Here is a 25271-nt window from a genome sequence, read left to right as displayed (position 1 = left end):
ACCCCATAAACTTATGGGGAGAACAACGGGGAACCGGGGTCGGCACCCTCGACCCTAGTCACTCATCAGCTAAACACACCCCCATAACATCCCTTACACTTCCCCTCGATCATTGAAATGAGCATTTAACAATGCACTCAATGGCCCGTACGGTGTACGATTTAACTTTGTATTCGTTCCACTTTATACTGTAACACGTCAGGCGATGTGATTGTACAGGGTGAGACAGTAAACTGATTTCAAAATATAATCAATGCTAGTTTATTTAAAGGTGTATTATGGTAGTTAAAGTATTGTAAAAAATTGAAATGTGTATGCGATAGAATACTGTTTTGATATATCGAAATATATTAATCAACATCAAATTTAAAATGTAATCTTCTACTTCTGAAATTCTGAAGAGGTACATCATTAGGTTCAAAATTTCCGTTTGGTTTTAATTTAAGAAGCAAAATTTGTATTTTTTCTCTTTGATCAGTTTTAAAATAAATGTTCGAATAAAAGTTTAGCTACGATTATTGTGTTGTAAGTACTCTGCTGTGCAAATGTAAATTAACTTTGCATCATTTTTAAAATTTCTGGCCTATTTACAGGAGCTCCTAATGTATCAAAATTGTGCATAAATATATCATTTATTTTAATTTGTGTTAGTCCGTATTGTAAATACTTATGTTTCCATAGCTTTCTATTGTTATGTTTAAAATTATAGTGAGACACTTACTTTACAAAACATTTAAAGACATTTATTTATTTACCAACTACAATATACCAATTAATTTACATAAGATACTATAACCACAAAGGATAAAAACTTTAGTCTAGAAAGTACGATAAAAGATGAAAAAATCTTGGTTTCTACATCAAATTCCTTTGTCATGTTTAGAATATTTTCCGAATATTCAGAAATTTTTTATATTCGGTATATCAGTAGTGTCCTTAAACATACAACGATCTCGAAAAACTTATACAGCGGGTCCTAACTCTTTTATCGTAATGAAAATTGTAAACAGTACCTAGCTATACATTGCATACATAAATAACACATAAACCATAAATATATTGTTTGGTAAAAAACTATGAAAGTAGAATATGTTTTAAACAAAAACAAAAACTGGAAGTAGCAAAGCTAAACAGGTTTCATATTTTTTATTTAATAGTCTCAACATTGATATTTTAAACTAAAAAGCTTTTGTTACTTGCACGCCTTATTGCACAAACACATTTGAACGCATCGTGTAAAATTAAAAACCCGTGGTAAATTTTAGAGTTGTATCCTTTTTCATTTCTCATATAAATGATAATGTTTAAAATATATGTAGTGCTATTTATTTAATACAGTTTGTAAACAAAATTCATCTCTTTTTAAGTTAGTAAAAGTTTCAACATTTTCTTCAGAGATAGAACTAGATGGAATCTGTGTACAACTATCGGTGAACATGAAAACTATTTTCATTGGAGAGCTACATGTCGACAAACATCTGCGACGATTTATTACTATAATTTAAATTAATTATGTATACTCGCAGCCATAACTTTTAGGAGGAAGGTTACACAGTTACCATAACCCAAATATATTCAATGAACTATGTTAAATTACAAATCGAACATAAAATTATGTACAAAGGATTACAGTTAGCTATGTTAGCACAATCAATTCGTTTGTTTTTTCCCTGGAGTATGTTGAAGAAAATGCCATATCCATGTTTGTTTCAAAAATTCGATTATTGAAAAAATTTAAATTCCTAACTCGAGAACTTTTTTTAAACCCCTCGCTGAATTTATAGGGAAAGTATTAATACATTGTTCATGAGTAAACAATTAGTCAATGTTTGTAAACTAAAAGGTCCTAATATTAATCTGTTATTATTCAATCATTTAAACAAGTTTATTGTTAAAATTCAAGTTACGTAACATTGCAAAAATATGTGTGTCAAAACATCATTTACGTATTTTGATTTTGTATCTTTAAAATTGGCACGAGGGGATTTGTACATAAATTACAGTTTTTATTAACGCACTAAAATGGATGGATGTATAGAGTATTTTTTACTATAAATAGCTCAATAAAACCTACATACATATGTATTACCACTCAAGATGCTACACTCATGCGACGGAGAAGAACGCAGAAGAGCAAGTCGTAATTATTAAGTTTCCTTTGTGAACCAGTTATCCAGTTACGCGGTCATATTTTTGCCTAATTGTACCACCAAATTTGTTATAACTGCATTGTTTTAAATTACGTAGTTTGAAAATCCTAAAATCCAAATACAGTTCACAAAATATTAAACAGTTTTTTTATTCAGTAAATCGATACATTTTACTTCCATCACAACTAGTACATACACTCGCCATGTATATTTTGAATGCATAATAGTATGAACAAAAAATAAATGGATTGGCCTCTATTAGAAAGTTTTGTTTTCATCCGGCTACATTTCATACTACACACTTTTTAAGGGGCAAAATTTTAAAATACTTTTTTTATAAAATATTTCTACAACTTCTTACCTCTAATTTAAAACGCACACTATCTCAAGAATCACAGGAAAACGTAGTCTAAAGCAGTTCATAGGAACACGTGTAGAAAAGAAGACACTCGCTGAATGCATGCGAACGTTCTGGGGGATGGAAAGAGACTAAATCTTCCCCGGAGGTGTCAAGTAAATATTCATATAGTGCTGGACCAATCAGAACAGAGGGGTGGAGCCTGTGAGGACCAATAACAGCAAGGGGCGTGTCAGGGGGTTGTGGGGGTGCGGGGGTGGTTGACGTTGTCCGTCAGGTTCAACACATGTCCGCAACAATGCGTCAATCAGCTGTTAATTGTTTGTTACAAATGTCATACGGTCAGTGTTGTATTACGATCGTTGAACATTTGTTCAGCAATTTATGTTGTCATAACCAGTATATTGGACGTAAACTGTACATTATGTGGTTTAGGAAAGATATTGGAATTGGAATTTATCCACATATTACATATTTTTTACGAAAAGGTTTGAAAATTCATTGAATTGAAACAATGTTTGTACAATTTATTTATAAAAACTAATACATAAATGATCGCAATGACAATCTCAATGCTGCAATTTGGTGCTTTAGACGTTATCATGAAAAGAACTTAAAAATACAAATTTAATTTCTTTCGTTCAATTTCTTACATATTACAGAATATCCATGAAAACAAATCCACGAAATATAATTGGTTTATTCAAATTTGATAAATCAAGTACAACCAAAAAATCTAGTACAAACTAGAAAATGAATTTTGACTTTCAATAAGGGTTTAACTCTCTTAATTGATTTAGTATTTTGTCTTTGAAATATAGCTTTTTGAAGTACTAAAATTCAAAGGAAAAACTTGTATTGCATATTGTAAGTATAACGTACTTTGACGTCATACTTACTTCATACTTCTTTTCTTCATCTTTGACCAGCAGTTGCTGGATAGATTGAGTCGATACTAACTAAACTAATAATTAGAACTATGCAGTCCATCGTCACAAAGAAAAATAAAAACTAAAACTTGAATTTACTGTTTGAATATTTACAGATTGGCGGCAGGATTTATGGTTTTTTGACCTCTTCAAAAAATTCTTCAATAGAGAAGAGAGGTGTTTTTTCAGCCATTTTTCAATTGTTCGCTTAAACTTGCGGGGATCAAGATCCTTGGTACTAGCTGGCAATACATTATATAGTTTCATTGCTAGTATCGGGAAACAGTTTTTCTTCTTACTTAGCCTACAGAATGGCACATCGAGTTGGTCTTTACCTCTGGTGTTGTAGGAGTGTTGTTCTGTCAAATTTTCATTGAGTAATTCTTCAATTCAAGATCAACATTGCAAGTTTTTGAAGTATTCTATTTATTTAATGCATTATTGTTATTTAGTAAATAAATCCGGCACTAATAACTTTATATTAATTTGGTTAAATGTCAGCGTTAACTCATTGAGAGTATCTTTATATTATAAACGACTGATAAGGATGAAATAGCAATACCCAGTTAAGCCACAGGCAATAGAGTTGAGGTTTTAGCTTCTCTGTTAGTCTGTCGTTAAACTTTCTAAAACATAGTCGCCCCTTCAAAATCGCGATGCAATATGAGTACTGCGTTCATTTTGCATCCTTTCACCTGCAGGATTCAAAGATAAACTAAAATTCGTTTCTCTTTTGTTCACAGGAGATATAGCTATCACCTGAAAGTATTATTTTATTTATGTTATTATCGTGGACTATAATTATATACGTCAATTAAATACACAATTTAATTTCTTAAACTGTTATAAAATAATTATATTATTTAGTATTGGATCGCTGAACCATCTAATAAACAATTTATTTATTTCTCTAACTGAGTTATTCTATTATGAACTATTAGGAAGATTATTTCAAAAAATCGATTGCTAAACAAAGTTTTATTATAAATTCTTCACAAATATATTTGGTGAAGTAATTATTTTAAAATTTATTCAAAACAATATTACAAGATTTTCATGGAGATAATTTAAACTTTTTTCTCAATTGTAAGCATTCGTTATCTTGCATAAAAATGTATGCAAAATTTCTAGACTATATACAAATTTTGATTTTGTTGTGGCATTGTTTAATGCTGCATATATGCGTTTTGCAGATAATCATCGTTTTAATTAAATTCATTTTCCTCGTATAAAATGTCATATAAGTTAACTTGTATTACATTTGCTTAAGGGAGTTGCAATGGGTTCGTAAGGCCAATAAACCCTAATTTTTAAATCTATGACCGTTGTTACCATTATGCATTATGATGGAAAACAGCATGACTTCATCATAGGTAATAAATTATAATTTTGTTGTGTATAAAATAAAACTCTATCTTATAAATAAATAATTTAAAACTAACTTATCCTACTTGAGACAGAGAATTTGTAATTTTAGAAAGAAAGTTGTAATGGGTTTTTTACTCTTTAAACCTAATTTTTCAATTTGTGATCGTTGCAAACATGTTTTGGTATATAAGGATGATGTAATGTAGCCTATCCTTCCAAGATATTGAATTAAATCCTTTTTGTATACAAGTATATTATTTAACACTGAATTTATACATAAAAATCTAAAAATATATATTTTTGATATACTTATATACAAGTAATCACGTGTAAATATATATATATACGTACATCAGATATACTTATCCTCCCAACAGACAATCTGTAAAAATTAACAATTTAATCCCCACCCCTCGGGGGACGAAGAAGCATAGCGTTCGCTATCTTGCATAAAAATCACATACAGCTTTATCAATTTTGGAAGGGTAGCGGCTCTAAAACGCCCATATAGATGATCTGGCATTACTTGTGGGGGGGAGATATAGATAATCGCATTCATAGTGACGTCGCCGACAAAAATATGCGCGGTGAGTGCCCAAACTTTGCGAGCTATATTTCAGAACTTCCTTCGGCAATAAAAGAGTGCGTACAACCCTGCATACCCCGGGAAAAGATGGCTTCCAAATGTGTCTCATATTTCTGAAAAATATTATTCCTTTCTGCGCTGGAATTTACATAATTCGCCGATAACCGGGGCAAGTCTCAGATTCATAGACAGATGTGGCGACCGTAAACTGCTTCGAATACCGTGGCGCCAAAATGTCTGCTACGTTAATATTTTATTTAAATTTTATAAATCGTTTATTGGTAGTGAAATATATTTCGAAAAATTTTATCTAAAACATATTTTAGTATTTTTCCATCAAAAAATATTTACAATGTTTTATTCATTGAAATCAACTAGTTTCAAGTATACATGAAATCTAACAAAATAAAATGTTTTTAAATGGAACAGTAACCAAAGTGAACCATAATTTGGTGAACATAATTTAATGTTATGAGCTCAAAAATATATGATGTTGAGTTTAATCACTGATTTAAATTGAACGCTGAATTCTTTTGCATTTCCCCTATTGAATTGCAATATGTAGACAAAAGGAAAATGTAAGCCAAAACATCAAATTGAAATAATAATTTAGGAAAAGCAATGTTAGATTGGCAATTTCTATAAAAAACCCTAGAGATTTAAAATAAAAATAAACTGTATTGCATTCAATTGTACAAAACAAAATAGAAGCTTATAAATATAATAAATCATCATTGGATGAGGCCTATTATTTTATATTTGGTCCAATAACGATATTAAGATAGATTTAGTCATGGATTTTCGATACTGCAGGCCAAATCATTTTACATTTCACAAAAAACATTATGTTGACAATAAGAAACGTCATTCACCTATTGGGTCTGATTATATTTCGAGTGTTCAATCGAAATCGATCACCACCATCTTATTTCCCGTATCGTATTTACCGTCTTGTGAGTGACAGTATAAGTGTAAATATATTTATTACAATTAGTATTTGACGTATTTTTGTACTTTCAGAGAATAACAGGCACATGCTGGCCTTTGAATCAAAATCACATAATATAGGGTATAAATTTTCCATCAGTAAATGCTATAAATATACTAAGATAGTCCTACTCATAATTAAACTGATAAAAAAACATATGTAACACTGCAATTTTAACCATAAGAAGAAAATTTCAGGAGCCCTGCCTAAACTTATCACAATAACCCATCAAAATCCGTTGTATGGAAATGTAAGCCTTATATCCGCAGCGTTACGGTCCATATTCCCGTGAATGGGTGGCGTAATGTCCTATGTTCTACTAAAGGAAGTCACAATCTCGATGATATTCACGAATTTATTCCTTGTAAGTTTTTCTCTTCCTGACGGAATATTGCTATCGATGCATCGTCAATATCGAATGACTCTGTGAATTAATGTATTTTATATTCGAAATGTAATGCCATTATTACCCCAGGTTTATTCCATTGTGGAATTATAGCGTTATTAAATATTCATATACGTAAGCAAATTACTTTTTGGGATAACAGTTATTTTTCATCCTAGATATTACATAACGTTTGTAAAAATTATTATACAGGGTGGTCATAAATTATTGTACACATTTTAAGATGAAATAAATAAAAAACCAAGCAACATAGAAATTGGTTAATTAAAATAGCAAATTTAAAACAGTTTTATACAGTTACTACAAAAAATTAATTATAAAAATGTCAGCAATTATGAAAAGTAGTTATAAAAACACAGTAAAAATCACCTAAACTGTTATTGTAAGTTATGTTCTTTTGAGATGAAGACCCTTTAGACTATATGTTGGACAATTCCCAGTCGTTCGAACTGACTGTACCACCATTTTATAAAACTTTTACACGGGGAATTACGGCTATACTCTAAACAAAACCTTCTTCGAACAGTTATTGCAGATTTACTTTCATTAAACCAAAGACTTTGCTTTTTATTGAACCCTAGTAAAATTGTTACTTTTAAGTCAGTTTGAGGTTTGATTCACAAATATCATACACAGCTGGTGTAGAAAGGTCCATTGTTGGTTTTGTTATGCTAACTATGCCATGCTATCCATGCTGTAATGCCCCAACACGAGTCATTGAGGAAAAAACTTACACCAACTGTTTGAGTGATTTTTGCACATTTTCATAACCACTTTTTATAATTATTGACATTCATGTAATTATTGTTTTGCAGTTACTGTATAAAACTGTTTAAAATTTTTCTATTCAATAAAACAATTCCTAAGTTTCTAAGTTGCTTGGTTATTGGTTCATGTAATCTTAAAATGTGTCCAATAATTTATGACCACCCTGTATTTTAAAATTACATTTTTTTTCGCTCACAAAAGACTCTTCACTGTATTAGCTCGTACTTTTATAATATCGGTGTGGGTAAAGATATGTCTATAAGAAATTAAGCATTTGTCAAGTTTGAAGAGTCAAAATGAATGTCCAAATTCGAATCAATTGACATGCAAGTGAGTGTAACTTATTTAGTTTCAATTTCTGCATAAGTTTGACAACTATCACTTACTGAAAAAGCTGTTTTAAGTTAGTTTAAACAATCAACTTTAATAAAAAATATTGTATGGACGCAATGTCTTGAATACGCCGCAATTGAAATTTTTCTGTAATGGAGTTTTGAAAAAAAAACTGCATTTTAACAGTATTATAATTTATTTTTTATAATTTTGAAGGATTGCTAAATAATGAGTACTCTATACATATTCAATCAGTGTAGTAAGTTACATCTCTTCCAGGTTTTTAAGAATAATATCTCTTGTAAACTTAACAATGCGACAAACAACATTACAAACTTATTTTTAAACCTGCTAGGTTTATTCTTATTCTTAAAATCATGAGAGCAACCAAGTAGTTAAATAACTCCAATTTGGAGGCAGGTAAATCGGGACGAAATAAACCTTGAGTATAGTAAAAACCAATTATAATATTATTATACTATAACGTCCAAAAATTTAGATTAAAGCAATTGAGTTCAATATTCATAATTCCTATAAATTGATGATGTCAGTTCAATATCATGATTGTAAAATGTTACATCTTAACTGTATTTATGCATTATCTTTATTTAGGCTACCCATTGTTTTGATCACATCGCAAACAAAAAGATATATTGGTAAATTACTGTTTATCATCTGTTGTTTTAAACCAATCATAAAGCGCAAAAGGTCAAAATTAATATATTTTAGAAACACTTAGTCAACGAAGAGAGCACGAATACAATTATTAGTAACAATGGAAACTCTTAAATTTTGCAGTGATAAAAACATGGCAACTATGATTGAAATTTTTAGGAATTTCCGACTTTCTGTAATGGCTGGAGACTAGTTTAATGTTCCAGGACATTTTATTACTTATCATTTCTAGTAATTAAACAAACCTTAAAAACATTCTAAATAAAATAAAAAGTATTTTGCAATTCGTCTCGTCTGCTAGTATAACTAAGAAGTAAAATACACGTTTTAGGAGCCATAGATTGTTAAGTCCACCCATTATCTTACCACGCCAAAAACACCTTAGAACGAAAGGAAAATGAACCGGAAACCCCTAAATGAAGTAAAAGTGTAGTTTAAAAACAACGTGTTATAAAAAAAAATTATAAGGTATATAAAGAGTGTACTTACAACAACAACAAAACCTTGTCCAAAATTGACCCTCGAAAATCAACTCTACTGTAAACCACCCTAAGAAAATCAGATCATCCTAAACATTTAGCGGGCCAGTCGGCGGCGAGAGATATAAATTAGTAAACAGAAACGGATCGACATAATGGCGTCTTTAGCGGCACAATTTGTCAGCGACACGCGACGACACGCGGCGACACGAGCGTGTTGGGGCGAGATAGACGACACGCGCGGGTCACGTGACCAAGGCGAATCGCTTTACACAACCTCGTGCGAACATCGGCGCGTAGAATCGCGTATTGTGGACAATGTGTGCGATATGTTCACATAGGCTAAGTGATTGCAATGCATACGTATATGATTGTGATAAATTTACGTATGTTTAGGAAACGTCCACGTATATGTTTGCGGTATGTTCACATAGGAAGCCCCTAAAGGCAAAGTGGACTAACCCACAAATTTCCAGTTTTGAGATTGGTATACCTGCTGGTGAAGAAAAATCAGCTCTATCTAATGGTAAACAAGCTAAGCTCTATCAGCTGTATTTTTTTTCTAGAACAAAAAAATGTTCAGTCCAACATGCATTATCACACATTTTCTTCTAGGCAGAATGGACTAACCCACAAAATTAAGTGCAAATTTGGACTATCCCCCATTAGAACAATGTTAATCCAAATGTCATTTTGTTTTAAAGTCAAAATGGACTAAACTGTGACAAGCCTTTTATTTTTTGCTCTTTTCTCCTTTATACTCTATTTAAGTCTTAGTTCCACATTGGTGTAACAGTAAAATGGACTAACCTTAATGTTAAAATGGACTAACCCACAGGACATGGAAGCAAAACGGACTACTCAATTTTGGAAGCCGTTTTGGAAATGAAATTTTGTGTTTTTTTAATAATTTACCAAACAATATAATTCAATGCGTTTAATCTGTCACAATCCAGATCAACTTCTGAACTAAGATATGATTTTTTAACTTTAGCACTTAATATCTCAAAACTTACTTTTTGGGGTTACAGTAGTCCACTTTGCCTTTAGGGGCTTCGGATCTGTGATTGCAATGAATATACGTATATAATTTTGATGGATTGACGTATATGTTTGGGAATCGTCCACGTATTTTTTGCAATATTATGTACTGTATTTGCTATACATACAGGCTTTGTGGTTGCAATACATACACTTATATGATTGTGGTGCAATTTACACATATGTTTGGGGAACGAACATGTATATGTTTGCGATATCTTCACATAGGCCCTGTGATTGCATACATTTACTTATATTATTGTGATGTATTTGGGCATATGTTTGGGAAACATACATGTATATTATGTTTGCGATATGTTCATATAAGCTTTGTGATTGCAATACATACAATTACATTATTGTGATGTATTTACGGATGTGTTTACATTAAGAAACTTCCACTTATGTTTTCGATTAGCTCACAAATATGTCACCTATGAATTTATTTACTCATATACGATGAATATATTGCGTTGGCAATCTGTAAACGAATTTGTTAACGTATGCGTTTGGGGTGAATTCATGCATATGTTTGACATACGTTCGCGTATATGTTTGCGCATGGTCATAGTTGAATGATTGAAAGGATAACCCCTATAATGTCATATAAAAATTAACTATTTACCTTTTCACACAACCAGTCTATTATTCTAATTCCGTAAGGAATTTCTTGTATTGCTCTATTTTGTTATTAAAGTTATGTTGAAACCAACACACGTTGAGTGTGTAACATCTAATACATTCAAGTATACCATTATGGTAATTGTAACAATTACCAACTCCGTGTCATCAAAACATTTGTGGTAAAGTGGTCTGGGTAAAATCTATAAAACCATACAAGGAATATAAAAAAAACTACTGTATATGAAAAAGGTTTATATAGGGACACTGCTTATGTTACAAATCAAGTTCCCTAAATTCAAGTTAGCGTTGATACTTCTGTAAATCGCGGATTCGAGATAAAAGGAAGTCATACGAATTTCACCTATCATATCAATTTTGCATGAGTATTAGTTTCCAAAGATGAAAACTATTGGATGGTTTTATTTTCCAAGATAGCTACAGCAAATAATGCAATGTTTTAATAAGCCATGCATAATAATATCTGAATACCGAATTTAAATTATTGAAATTTGAGTGCCATTTTCTTTATCGGGCTTTAAACAGTTTCTATTAGGTGCAAAAACTCAAATAAATGTAATGAGTAACGGAAAAACGAGAAGAATCACTAGTAAATCTTGTACACACTCAATTACATCTTGTGAAAATTGTAAATCCTACTTGAATACAAGAATAAAAGTATACAATAAAAGAAACCTAGACTTTACAAGGCAGAGAACAAAAGGTTTCCTGAACAAGTTGGAAGAGATTTTAAAGTAAAACAATACGACAGAAAGGCACGAAATATATCTGCGGAAGCTACAAACACCGCTGCGCTATTTTGGTTTCAGACCCTCGAATTATGGTAATGCAGAAGGTCATCTTTGAGGGGTGACTGGGTCCGATTTCATTCAAACAATGGCACACTTTATATAACCTCTTTTTGTTAAATCATATTTTTCGAGTTGGACTGTGTTTTGCAAATTGTTTACTTTGAAATTAATTAGAGATCTCGGTACTGATTTAGTTATTTTTTTCATAATAACTTAGACACTAAGAATCAGTTCATAATTTTTATTACAATGTTCTCATAATATGTGTACGTATATTGTGATTTGTTTTATTCAAATATATCGTTAATACAATCAGCCTATGGACCTAATATTCACTCTCAAACGGAGGAAGGAGACATTTTATTTAATTTGGCAACAAATTAAATAAGAAATGTAAATGAAAATAAATTGTAGCAGACTATATAATATAAAATACCTGATATATTGTAGCGTTGCCTAAGTATACTGAAGAAGACATCTCATCTGAATGGATGAGCTTAAAGAGAACATACTCGAAAGATCCCCCTTTTACCACGCTAATTTCTTTTCCTGACGCTAGGCACGAGCCCGGGGTTGTTTCCACATTAGTTCAGGTTAGTCCTAGGGAGTTGCGGCAACACTTCGATAAAAACCATTGGTGATTTGGTGGGATTAGAACCCGGACCTTAGGGACCGAAGTCCTCTAACCACTAGACCAGCTTGCTCCCCAACACCACCTATTCCAACGTTTGTATATCGTTAAGTTTACATACTATGTTGTTTGATACATGTAGGATTCTATAAATCACAATAAGTTGAATTTTTGGTTTTACACTGTAAAAAGTCTGAAGCACATAAATAAAACATTTTTTATAGCAGCTCATTTTGCTTGTGGTAGGTGAATTAATGTTTTAAGCTGGATAAAGCTTTGATGTAGAATTTTGAATGTATAGTTCCCAAATTAAAATATAAAAAAAACATAATTCATCGACTATTTTACTTGATTAAAGCGTTAAGCCGTGAATAAACCATCTTTCTAAAAGATTTGTCATATTTATAAATCGGTTGAAGGCAATAATTTTTATGTATGTTTATGTACAAGAAATGTAGTGGTCACTAAAGCACAATTTTGCAGAGATTATCTTGCTGAAAATCAGAAGTCTAAGTATCGACTAAAAACAGTCATTCCAAATTCAATTCATTAAAATGTTCTTTAATAATCAATCGGTTAACTAGTGGTTTTCCATAGTTTATTTGAAGAACCGCTTTCCCTCAAAAATGTTTAGTCCCTTAAAAAATGAAGTAAAATGTAGGTAGTAAGTTGCAGACTTTAGAATTGGATGAAACTGTTACATGATATGACATAAACATGAACATAATTCAAGGTAAATAGCTCCTCGCAATTCTATTTAAACATAATTAAATTTATAATAATCGTAAACCATGCAATCCAGGCTGGAATAGTTCAAACTGTTGAACCGAAGACAAAAGAGTTTCAACTAAAGGAAAACACCGCGGAAAGCCTAATTGAAGTGAAAATGGGGTTTAAGATAAAACCGTGTTAAATCCAACGAAAAGGGTTTAGACTCAACAGGTGGACTTAGTCTCAAACCAGGAAACGCTGAAAGAGTTAAATGTCGTGCAATAATAAGCGCAGAGCTGACGTGTATAAATAATGTGAGTTTTAAATGGATTAAAACTGGTGGCGAACGTTAAGGGGACAAGGGCGCGCACCCTAGTACCCCCCCTCAACCCCCCCCCCCCCCCACGGGGCGTTTGATAAATAAACTAGCATTGTGGTGGAGCAAGTGCACATCTGTCATGACTGGAACATGTGGCGAGAAGTGACGTGGACATGACCATAGGTTAAGTAGGGAATAATATGTTGGTTGTCTTGACTGTTAGAGCTTGAAGGTTTGGGGGGGGGGTCTAGTGGTAGGCGCAGGATTTGGTCCGTGAGGTCCTGGGTTCAAATCCCAACAAAATCACAAATAAATTGTCTCTAAATGATAATTGTCGCTACCTGCTTTGATCACGACCCTGTTAAAAATTGTAAAGAAATATCTTGCAAAGTTGATGTATTCGTGAAGTACTCAACTGTGCAAGAATGAAGACATCATGAAAATAATACTCTACATTGAATTATCGAAGCCGAAACGTTGCTGAATGAAATCTCTTCTTTTTATTGAAATGGTCAACACCTGAAGACCACGAATCTACAGAATGTGACCAAAAAAGCTAATCTACTCGATTCACTGAAGAACATTCGTGAAATGTGTAGAAAATATGAACTTACAGTTAAAGCTGATGAGTACGAGATCACCAAACAATATGTGAGTTCATTATAATTAATTAGTTTATTTACGTAAGTAATTAACTACTAATGATCGCTTAGGTAAAAGATCGAATAGGAAGGATGACGCAGTAAAACAACCCAAGTACTGCTGATGAAAACCCTTAAAATGATGTAAAATACCTCTTACAGTTATAAGTTATACATATTAGTGTTAACATAATAGATCATCATGTTACGAGCTAAAAAAAAGAAATAAACTAGCGTTGGAACCATCAAATCGGAACTTTAGGTTATTATTGTAATCACTCGATGATCCAAATGTCTTGGGCAGTATATTATAGGTCACAAGGGTTTTGAGCATACTGGAAAACTTAAAGTTTTTAAAAACCACAATCCCTAGTTTAACATTAGATAAAGATGGGAGACAAACATGTTTGGATGTTTTTGGTCCATTCTGAGCTTTGCTCCTAATAACCTGGCTGAAAATTTTACATTACCTACACAGGAATTAGTAAACCATGGAATTTGGGATGTCGTTAGATTCTTGCTAAATTATAGCCTAAGCTTTTACCGTAAAGCTATTCATCAACATACTATTATTATACATTTGCCTTTTCAAAAATACATATATATTCCATTCAGCATCGACAAATGCGTATTTTGATCCAACTCCTGACTAATAAACCACGATTCGCAAGTTGAAAAACTTAATGATTAATTCACCAACCCCAGCTAAGAGTGATTCTCGTTCAAAAATAGCATGTTGAAACGCAAAACATTATTCCAATCTTGATGAAGTCGTCAATAATCAAAATCAGAGATTGAATAGGAAATCGACAAACTTGGAGCGCTGTTTATACCGTCTGGCTGAAAAACATGGAATAAATCAAGTGAATCAAATATTCCAGTCTTAGTCAACATGTGCTGGCCCATTTGCCTTGGTTTTATCAATAACCGTCATCAGCATATTTTGGTTTCTTACGAGTCCAAATCATCACAAATAATAATTCTACCGGATTTTAGTACTACAAAAAACCACTCATTACATGGACGAGATCTATCAAATGTGTGAGATTTGATAAGTTTTCATTAGTACAGTGAGACATTTTAACGTATTATTGACTAATTTGTGGAAAAACTGATAAAGAGAGTTCAACTTTTTATTCATACCTCAAGACACAACAAAACATTTATTTTTCACTAATAAGTAAAACCCAATTTGCGAAGGTTTTGATGTCGAATATATATAAAATGTCAGTCATTCGAACCCACTGATCATAAAGCGTTACATAATTTAAATAATCAAATGTATCCAGCACATAAATACTTGGTGCTAAATGTACAAAGAACTGCATGGTTGATTGTTTTAAGGTATTAAATCAAATGTGTGGCAGCGTAAAATGTTAAATTTTAACATGTATTCATCAATATCAACATTTTAATGCAGTAGTATTTTGAGACTTATCCAAGCTAGAAAATCTAAATGAAAGTATTCTTACGGCAATATTAAGTTTCAACTGTATTGGCCCAAAGACAACATCATAGACGTTTTTTCATCATAAGCATATTCACTTTGATCTTAAAAGTTATTTTTATGTGTGGTTTAATATTTTGTAAGTACAGTAATGTAGTTTTGATTTGGAGGCTTGTTAAATGTATACGACTCAATACTAGTTTAATAGCAAGGTTAACCAATATGCTCATGTGAGTTACGGGAGCGATCTGGTGTAGTGGTAGAGAACGTGACTTCAGTCCCTAAAGTCTCTAGTTCAAATCCCAGCAAACACCAATTCCTTTAGCAGTAGTAAGATTCCACTACACGTATAGCATGAAGTAATGTAAAAAAAGGCTCCGAGCTCTGCCAGTGTTATAGAATGTAAATTTAGGAGATCAAAACCAAAAAATTTAAACATTATAATTTTAAACAATTTCCAAAAGGCAAATCCGATTACCCCCAAAAAACCCTGAGACACTCTTCACCGCAACAGTAATCAAATTAAGAACCACAAATCGGCGTTTCCACCGACTGCGCTAACCTTGATTTCCTTCGCCGCAGAAGCATCGGGGGTGCGTCCTGGGGGGGGAGGGGTGGCAATAATTGGATATGGTGGGCAACACATGTGCATTTGGCACTCTTTGTGCTAGGCTTATCATGCACTACGGCAATATGGCCCACTCCAACATATGCCGCGTTCGTATTCAATGTGCTTTAAACCGGGATTTGCTTCTAGTCAGTGTAATGGTTATGGATGCCGGTTAATTGTTCGAAGCTTAAGGGATTAGATGGTGCTTTAATCGGCGAGGTGTTTGGGAGTGTAAAGAATAGGTCGAGGATTAGGTTGAAGTATGAAATATGGTGTGATATGACACATGGTAGATTTTATGTTTTGTGTTAGGGGTGTGGGTTTTCAGGGAGAGATGGGAAAATGCATTTACGGACACAGGTGGCTAGACCCAGAGACTACCCACTAAAAACCTCCTCTACTATTCGGACACTAGCCTGGGAACTCTTCATCAGAACTAGGCCAAGTTAGCCTACGCCCGAAGGGCTTACACCGTGTCTAGCCATTCTAGATAATTCTTTTTTCACTTGAAGGATATTCCGGACTAAGTGTAACCAGTAGTCTCAGTTGTCCTCACCCTCCAGCGAGGTCTCACAAATCGATTTGACCGACAGCATTCCAAGATGTTGAGTGGCCTCTCGGTGGTGCATGTCCCATTGTGAACAGCGGAAGAAAGTGTGCTTTGGGTCGTCGGAATGCATGGACATTAAATAAAGTCAGGTGAATTCTTTAAGGAAAGGAACACTTCAACTGGTTGAGTTACTTGTGATTATCAATATTAGATAAGAACCTAGCAGATACTTACTGGGCTGCTGGGAAAAACTCGCTGTAGTGAAGAGCCCTGGAAAAAACAAATAGTAATCGTTAATATGTTTCACTTTCAAAATATTTTAAGTATACGATATTATTTACAAACTGCACAGAGAAAAGCTACTTCAAAGAGCTCTCACCATCGGCTACATCCAATTTACACCTTGAATTTACATGGATAAAAATATTCCCTTATATATTACTTATAGACATGATAAATCCTATTTTAGATGTATTTTGGGCACATTGTAACATTTTGCTCAGTACGAGAAAAAAATACAAACTTGACAAAAAAACACTCAAAGTTAGTTAGCCTAGGAATCCATATAAAACATGCCTAACATTTTACAATAGGACGAAGAGTCTAATTTCAGAATCAAATAGTTTGGTATCATAATGTTACGACATTTTATACAAACTTAGAAATTTTATAGATTATTTTATCAAACAAATTGTGTAGTGCTGCACACAGTAACTGTAATAGAAGTTCTTATGACGCACGACTATAACATTTTTTCATTGAAAACATAGTTCAATTAGGCCATAGCAATAATCACTCCAGATGGTATTGTATTTTAACAGGTGTTGAACATTGTAATTTCGACCACGTAAATTAACTATACACGTCAATGGGGAATGTATCATATAATAATTGTTGCGAATACCATTGAGACATCGTTAGCTCAACCATATGTTGGAACTAGATGAGTTAAAAGATGGATTTTGATTCATAACTTCATAAAACAAAAATTTAAAAAAAAATACGAAATGTTTTGGCGTCTATTTATCCATTAATACACCATGTCCGTGTATATTGTCAGTATAATATCGAGCAAACGAAGAAGTTACAGTAACGGATAAAAAACAGAAAACTATTAGAAGCTCTAGTAGTTAAGCTTGGTACTAAACAAACCCAAACCAAACCAGAGACGTAATATAATTATCATAGCGTACATAAAATCACACACCGTCGGATTATAATGCTTTTGATAAGGTACATCATCGAATCTCATTGAACTGAATCACACCATTTAGTGCCATACTGTCGAAATGTTTTGGTGATGTAAGATTTTAAATCCTCTGTAATAAAATAATATTGTTAATCACTTGCCACAAGACCGATAAACTGATTTAAAATCCTGGACAGCTACATAAAGCCACTAGATAAAGACGCGCCATTCTCGTAGTACAAAACTTATAAAACTAACCCAATAGCACCAACGACCAAACAAATCCTGTACGGAATGGATCATATTCTTTCTGTATAAGGACATTCAAAAACGCGTTCGGTGCTGTAGGACCTGTCAATGGAGTTACCAATTCACCTAAAAGTGTGAACAGTTTGATCAGCACGACTTAAATTGATATATTTTTTACATAGTGGACATAAAATATGAATCTAAATATTGACGTTGGTAATTGAAGTAGACTTCCATCAATATGGTCAGTTATATCCAGGTTACTCAGAAGGTACACGGTTGATTGAACTACTACGATTGTTCTATTTTCACTCTTAGTTTATCATTCAAAAAGCGAATTTGATGGGGACAAAACCGAAATAGTATTTTTAGTTTCCCTTCCGGATTAACGTGATTAAGAGGTTAGTGACTAATATAGAACACTTTTGCGTTGATATTATAAATTCTTATAAATATTATAAATTCACATTGGTTTTCTTCAGGTTTTTAAGCCAATTCATTGCGAATTACATCACGAAGTAAATAAGCTTTTAAGGTAATAAGAACGAACAGCAAATAATTAGAGTAAATTTAAAACTGCAGTACTCCCTGTAACCATTGAAACGACTCTCGATCCCTCAATAAACATTTATTGCACATCAAATCATTGAGATACTGTTACAACTCGCGATTTCCGATCGTATTGGTTGTGATTACCGGAAATCAGCGATCAATTCCTCAGCGATATTTAAATCAATCAATCGCCGTACCCGTCGGGAATGATTGCGATAAATGACGTGATTCGCAGTTCTTCCCTCAGACGGTTAAATCTCAATTTCAAAATCCGCCACTCACTTGAGCTTGCAATGTTGAGGCCTTGATGGATGATTTGGAATTTGCAGGGGGAACTGATTTGTGTTTAATTTCGAATTAGGTTACGATGGAAAAGGGGTTACGCTGAAATCAATTTTTGTGAACAAGAGGGTTTGCCGAGGCATTAGGAAACGAAGTAAAGTGTGTGTGACTTGCAAAAATACTGATTTTAAGACGTTTGAAACAATTTTCGTGACACAGTCTTTAGGCTTGCTTCAAGTGGTTTTTAATCAAATTTTGCAAATCACATTGAATAAACACTGGATCTCATGTTCACACGTTGCAAAAAATTGATAGACTCTGAAATGACTACGATTTTAATATTGTTGCAGTATTTTATAAATCTGGATATATCAGAAATCAATATTCACTTGTTTACATTGATGTTGTGGTTGAAGAGTATATCATTAGGTTGTTCACAAATTGCCTAATATAACACCTATTTTGTACAGCTTGACTATTTACAATTTCATCGATGGACCTGCTCATTAAAATATTTCTGTAGTTCAGTGATTTAGATACAGTAATGTCTTTTAATATTTATCATAAGTCATGTCCACTATTAATGTAGGGCCTTTGATTACTGGGTGTGTACTATAGGACTTTATAATATTTTAACAGAAATTATAGTTACTTCCCACAATACGAATTCAGTCATATAGATTGCCAAGCTATGCATACATTTTTTAATCCAAATAAATTACGCCTTCAACCACCAAAACTATCAATTTCGGGAAAAAATTTCCATCGCATTCTGTATTATCATGGGTTTTCTAAATGATTCTGCAAAGACTATTCAAATAACGCTTACAAACTATGTTTTTCTCTCAGCAACTCCTTACAGTTCCGTAAGATACTTTATTCTCCTAAAACTACGAGGTAACGAATACCCACGCCTTGCAGCTTATTACGAGTTCTTTCATGAGAATTCCGACTGTAAAAACAAAAGAAATTTTGAAAGTAAGCTTCCTTTGAAAGCATTAAGGGCAAAGAAACAATACGAGCTGGGAGCGGAAGGCAAGATTCTTTGTAGTTTGATATTTTATGACTCAACCTCCTGAGTTATGATAATGTTCTTGGCCAGCTTTGTGGAGCTGCCGCATATTCTAGGGGATGCGTCTTGCGAATTTATAGACTGTGACAAAGTTCAAGTTGTAAAATAAATCTTCTACTAATTTAAATATCTATAAACTCGCTGTATTCGGATTTATTTGAACTAGCTCGGATGATAATGGGAGATTTTAAAATTTAAAAGGTTATATTAGTTATAACCTTAAACACCGTGCTAAGGCAACAGACATTTAAACAGACGTGCTAGAAGCCGTTTTATTCGGTTTCTGGACATACCATAAACCATTATTAAGACGGAACACACACATACTTTCAGCCAGAAAAGCAGATAGTATAAATTTGTACTAAGTTTGGAATGCGCCCCTGTAAAGTTTGGTTTGCAGTTTACAGTAATTCAGTAGCTTACTGTATACGATGCTTAGACATCCCTCTAAAGGTGTACCACTCTCAAACTACTTATACAAGCTACTCTGCCAATGCTAGCAGAAGTTGTACTTACATAAACAATAGTTTTCAACTCATAAATTTATATTAAAATAGAATGAATTTGTGAATAACTTGATTACACGCATTGTAGTTAGGAGAAATAGATGTTGAAAGGTTGAACAAATGTTTAACACCAACTATCGCCAAGCCGTAAACAACTAAAGTCGTAAGCACTTCAGTTACAGTTTGTAGGACAAATCATTCTCTATACAGTTGATTGGTAAAGGAATGGATAACTTTTAGAGTAAAACGTAAATTTGCCTAATATTATCCAAAAATTTATTTCCCAAAAATAGTTATTTTATTTAAAATATGTTTCGCCCTGTTTAAAAAATAAAGAACACTTTCAGTAGTTTAATTAATACAGGAACCAGATTAATATATTAATTTTGAACAGTCATATATTTTTCTGGAAGTAGTTTTTGTTCATCATTTTCATAGCTTTCAGACACTTAGACAAACACTAATTGAGATAAGACCTTTTTTTAAGAGGTTGGCGGCCTCTTTTAACCTTGCATTTGCCCGTCCACATAGACTCTTATGCTATGTAATGTAAAAACAAACCTACACTCTAACTCTACTACTTATTGTATAGACCTTACTATAAAAAAAATAATAATGATAATTTCCTTTGTGTAAAATAATGTGATGGAAATAACAATGTAAAAATCATCAAAACAAACATTTATTATTGAAGCTATTTAGTGTGTGGAGGACGATATAAGTGCAAAATCAAGTATGAAGAATTTCTAACGAACCGACGTTAAAAAAAAAACCTCCAAGGTACTAACAGAGAAGTATTCCAGAAGCATATTCTACTAATCATGGTTTAATCACTTTTGAATCACCCCAGAGATCCATGTCTATATTGACGATTCCGCCCTCCAGAAATCGCCTCTGGAGACCGATCTTCCCCCGGGATATGAATCTTTTAAACGGAGTAGCGGATCGGATCGAACCTCTGTTTAAAGAGCACGACCAAAGAGCACCTGTTTTTGGGCACACATATGGCGAACATTGGGGATTAATTGAGAAAGGCCCCGCAGTGGGGGGGGGCTCTTCAATCGGGGCATCATCAGTACCATTGTGGGGGTGAAGTGGCCTCTCCAAAACTGAGTCATCGAAGCTGCCCTGTGCATTTATTATTTTTAGATTTTTTATATCGTTGTGTAAAAATTCTTCTTCGTATTTGTGGTGTATTTCATAAACATAATCAGAGCTGAGTGAATTATTCTGTTTTCCGAAATATGTGGATATTTTAGTTCAGCTATTGGGTAGGAATGTAGTTTGATCGGACCTATGATAATTAAATGTATGATAACCCTCGTACATCTTTTACATGGCGATTTTTACGCAGCTATTAAATTAATTTGATTGGACTTGTTAGGCCTGGTGGTAAGTTAAGGTAATATAGGTTCACATCGTATAAAATATGCAGGTACTTTTAAAAACTTTATGGACCTGTTAATGTTATTTGATGTTAACCTCCTCTAACTTGACCAAACGTGTACAGTAAATTTGGTAGAGTTAAGTTGGTTGAAAAGTGTATTTAATTCTTTAAAACCAGCCGGCAATAGTTATACACGTAGAGCATAATTAAGTGTCTGGCCTAAAAAATGAATTATTTTAGCAAAGTGAGAAATGTTGTTATAAACATCGTTTGTCAATAAGAAGTCCTCGTTACAATCCTTGGTCGATTATTAGGTCCATATGTATTTGTGGTTTGGTAACTCCATATAATTAATTGGGAATCCAATACAACATGGTGTCAATGCAGTTTAAGACAACAATGAGAGCAAAGCAAGTGGTAAATGAATTATGAAATCAAGCTTAAGCTTAATAGTTTTGAAGGCTGAAGAGGACATGGTCCTAGAACAGACTCAGTCCATATTTTAAAGTGCAGGATATACCAAACTAAACTAACCAAGAACATTGTTTTGAAAACTCTTTTAGTTTAAAAAATGTAAACATTGAATATAAGTGGATGCGTTTTGTGACTTTGTTATGTTTTATATTTCCACTCTTCGTATACATCGGATCAATTAGAAAGCATCAATCAAGAAAAAAACCATTTTTTTTACTCTTTTCAGCACGGAAAATACAGGTGTCAGGTGACCCCAACCTGCACGGAATTTTGTTGTTGTTGAAATGTTTGTAAATAATTTATAATTTGTGTTTAGAACCATACTAAGTTTATAAGGTTATATAAAACTGCATTAGAATTTTTTTTTATCAGAGTTACACATATGTAACACCGTGCAGCAAATGGAACATATTTTATTGAATCCCCTAAATATTAAAAATCAATTTAGAGCTTTTCTTTGGGGATATCATAAATACAAATGCAAATTACAATATAAGAAAGTATATATTTTACACATATTCAATATAAAGCATTACAACATCATATGGAGACCTGAATAAATAATGTAGCAAAAAAATCACACACTGATAAATGTAAAAAAATTATAAAATGTAAAAGTTACTTAGCCAAAACAAAGTAATATAAAGGCCAATTTATATTTAAGTAATATAAAAATTAATTTAAAGGCGGGTTTCAATAAAAAAAAATTCCAATATGCCCAAACTTTATATTAAATTGTAATTACATAAGAAAAAACTATCAATATCGAGCCAAAAATATGAGAAACCCTATTTATAATTTCATATTATTTATAAAAATACATAAACGCAATTAAAATTAAGTTTCTGAAAGATTTTATAGTTAATTTATTATTTATGGATAGATACATTTGGAACGCTGAGCTGCATGGTGTTACATTTGAGTAACGCACTTTGAAAAATCAAAATACATTCTAGTTTACTGATTTTATGACTCTGAACTATTATAAAGGACGCTATTATAACAGTACATTACAAAACAGCATATGAATTATATAAGCAATAACAACATATCTTTCATTTGCATAAAAATAAAGACGGGATCTTGGGCACGAGTCTTTCACCAGGAACAGCTGTTTTCTAGGAGTTATTTGTCAGAATGTAAACAAATGGATGGTGCTGCCACCGAGCAAAGGTCCATAGTACTAACATTTAAAGTTTCCAGATGCATAGCGCTACTGGTCTCGTTTACAAAAAATAAAATGTCTCGCGTTACAAAGATGTAACACCCTGCAGCAAAGAAGTCAAAAAGTCCGTTACATAAATGTAACACTGTGCTTGAAAGAGTTAACTAAAAGAAGTTTTATCAACTTCAATCACGATCCTATTTCATCACGCAATATTTTAGCAGTACACAGTCGTAGTTTAACCCACTAAATAAACCTCCACTCTATTTTTACACCCCTTCGACGCCACCTGACCCTACCACCCTTGCCCACAAAGACAACTGCTACAAATTCTATCTCGTTTTGATTCAAAAAGCGACTGCTACAATAGAGTTGGATTGGGGCCTGTTAATACACAACCAGTGGTGAGTCAATGAGCATCAGATGAATAACGAGTTACCCCATGGTGCCAGGGGGGGGGGTAACAGGGGTTGTTTTGGGGTGAGTCCATCTGGTGTGGTCGAAGCGTATGGCACACCTGCCACAGAATATGCCACTTGTCTACGCCAATTTGTGGATCAATATTTGATAGAAGGTTAGTGGAGCTGGGTTTGTAGGGCAGAAGGTCCTGGCAGGTCAAGGGAAAGAAAATCTACATTTTGTACCAAGGTGGTTTAGACGACTTTGGTAAAGACAATTTGCAGATTTCAATTTCGTTGTGGCAAATAATAAACAGTTTTTTCATTCATTTTTGTGGGTCAACTGAAGATGATTAGCATGTTACTATACCATTTATTTTGATTGAGCTTTGTTAAATGATTTAACTCCTATTGTTATTACTATTTTGATATTGATCTAACATGTTTGTGTTTGAACTGCATGGACTATTTTAGGGATTAAGACGGGTCACTTTTGATCATGTTTTATGACATTTAGGACCAAAAAAAATTCATTTTTGAAGTAAAAAAACTTTAAGAATACGAAAAAATATATTAAATGCCAACTCGATGCAATTCACCTTCTTGCCAAATTCCACTTATACATCCACTGTTTTTAAGATGGGCTTCTCAAAATTTTACTCTGTCTCAGACAGGGTGAACTCCTGAGTTACAAACCAAAACTGACTGAGGAGTAAGGATATTTCTTGTACTCCCATATACCGCACAGTTGTAAGTGGAGGTTTGACCAACTCTTAAGTCCAATATCGTAATTTGCCTTCAAAATTAAAATATTATTTGATAGCTATTCTTCACCACTTATTATAACCAAGATTGGGGTAGTGAAGTGATTATAATGTCTTCCTTCGAATTTGACAGATGATTGTTCGATTGCAAGCGATGTCGATTCTAGACTCAGATTCAATTTTGTTAATTTATCAGAAGATGAGAGAGACGCATTTTGTGGATATCAGTGCACCAAACCCAGTTTTAGATTCTACAATATGGTAGGACTATAAATCAATTTGCCATATTTAAAGACAATATTAAACGACTACTCAAAGGTACAGTTCCAAGCTAACTCTTTTGGCCCAGTGCTTTACCATGTACGTTTATAAACTCTAGATTACAAAAAAAAATTAATAAGGTCGATACCTTTTAATGATTATGCTCATATTTCTCTCAGTGACTAGTTTTAGCGCATAAGTGGGATTATCGGCAGGCTTTTATTGGGAACGTGTACGTTTGTCACCTGTTGAAGACCGAAATTTGTTAAAACATCGAAAAGTATGATTGGTTCATTAGTGTGAAAGCTTGTTTGGGGTACATTAGTGTTAATGTCCAAATTACCATAGCTAGGCGTTGAGTGAAACATTTTAATAAAAATTTACAATTGTTTATCGAATTTTCTTAAACTGTCAAAAAATATACCTCCCCAAACACTTTGGAAATTTGAATTCATATAATTTATGATGCAGTGAACTTATGATCCAGTGCTCGAAGTGAAGTTTGGTGCCGACCTACGAGCGTTACTCGTACTATACGGCCGCTGCAGG

The 25271-nt window shown here is 33.0% G+C and overlaps 1 protein-coding gene across 2 annotated transcripts in view; it reads right to left on the bottom strand.

Moving 5' to 3' along the window:
• The window catches only part of LOC128986600 (uncharacterized), a 29307-nt gene that overhangs the window by 2388 nt on the left and 1648 nt on the right, over positions 1–25271 (bottom strand). Inside the window, exon 2 of one of the 2 annotated variants that reach the window (XM_054407046.1) lies at positions 16658–16693. In XM_054407046.1, coding sequence (XP_054263021.1) covers positions 16658–16693 — 36 coding nt within the window. Of the gene's footprint in view, positions 1–2511; positions 2618–16657; positions 16694–25271 lie in introns of those variants that run through there. The other variant, XM_054407047.1, reaches the window with a different exon arrangement.

The sequence above is a fragment of the Macrosteles quadrilineatus genome, unplaced genomic scaffold (assembly GCF_028750875.1).
Source record: "Macrosteles quadrilineatus isolate MER2022 unplaced genomic scaffold, UCM_ALF_1.0 Scaffold_2__2_contigs__length_208266976, whole genome shotgun sequence".
NCBI classification, from domain to species: domain Eukaryota; kingdom Metazoa; phylum Arthropoda; class Insecta; order Hemiptera; family Cicadellidae; genus Macrosteles; species Macrosteles quadrilineatus.
The sequence above is the reverse complement of the archived record's forward strand: the minus strand, read 5'-3'. Positions and strand labels throughout refer to the sequence as shown.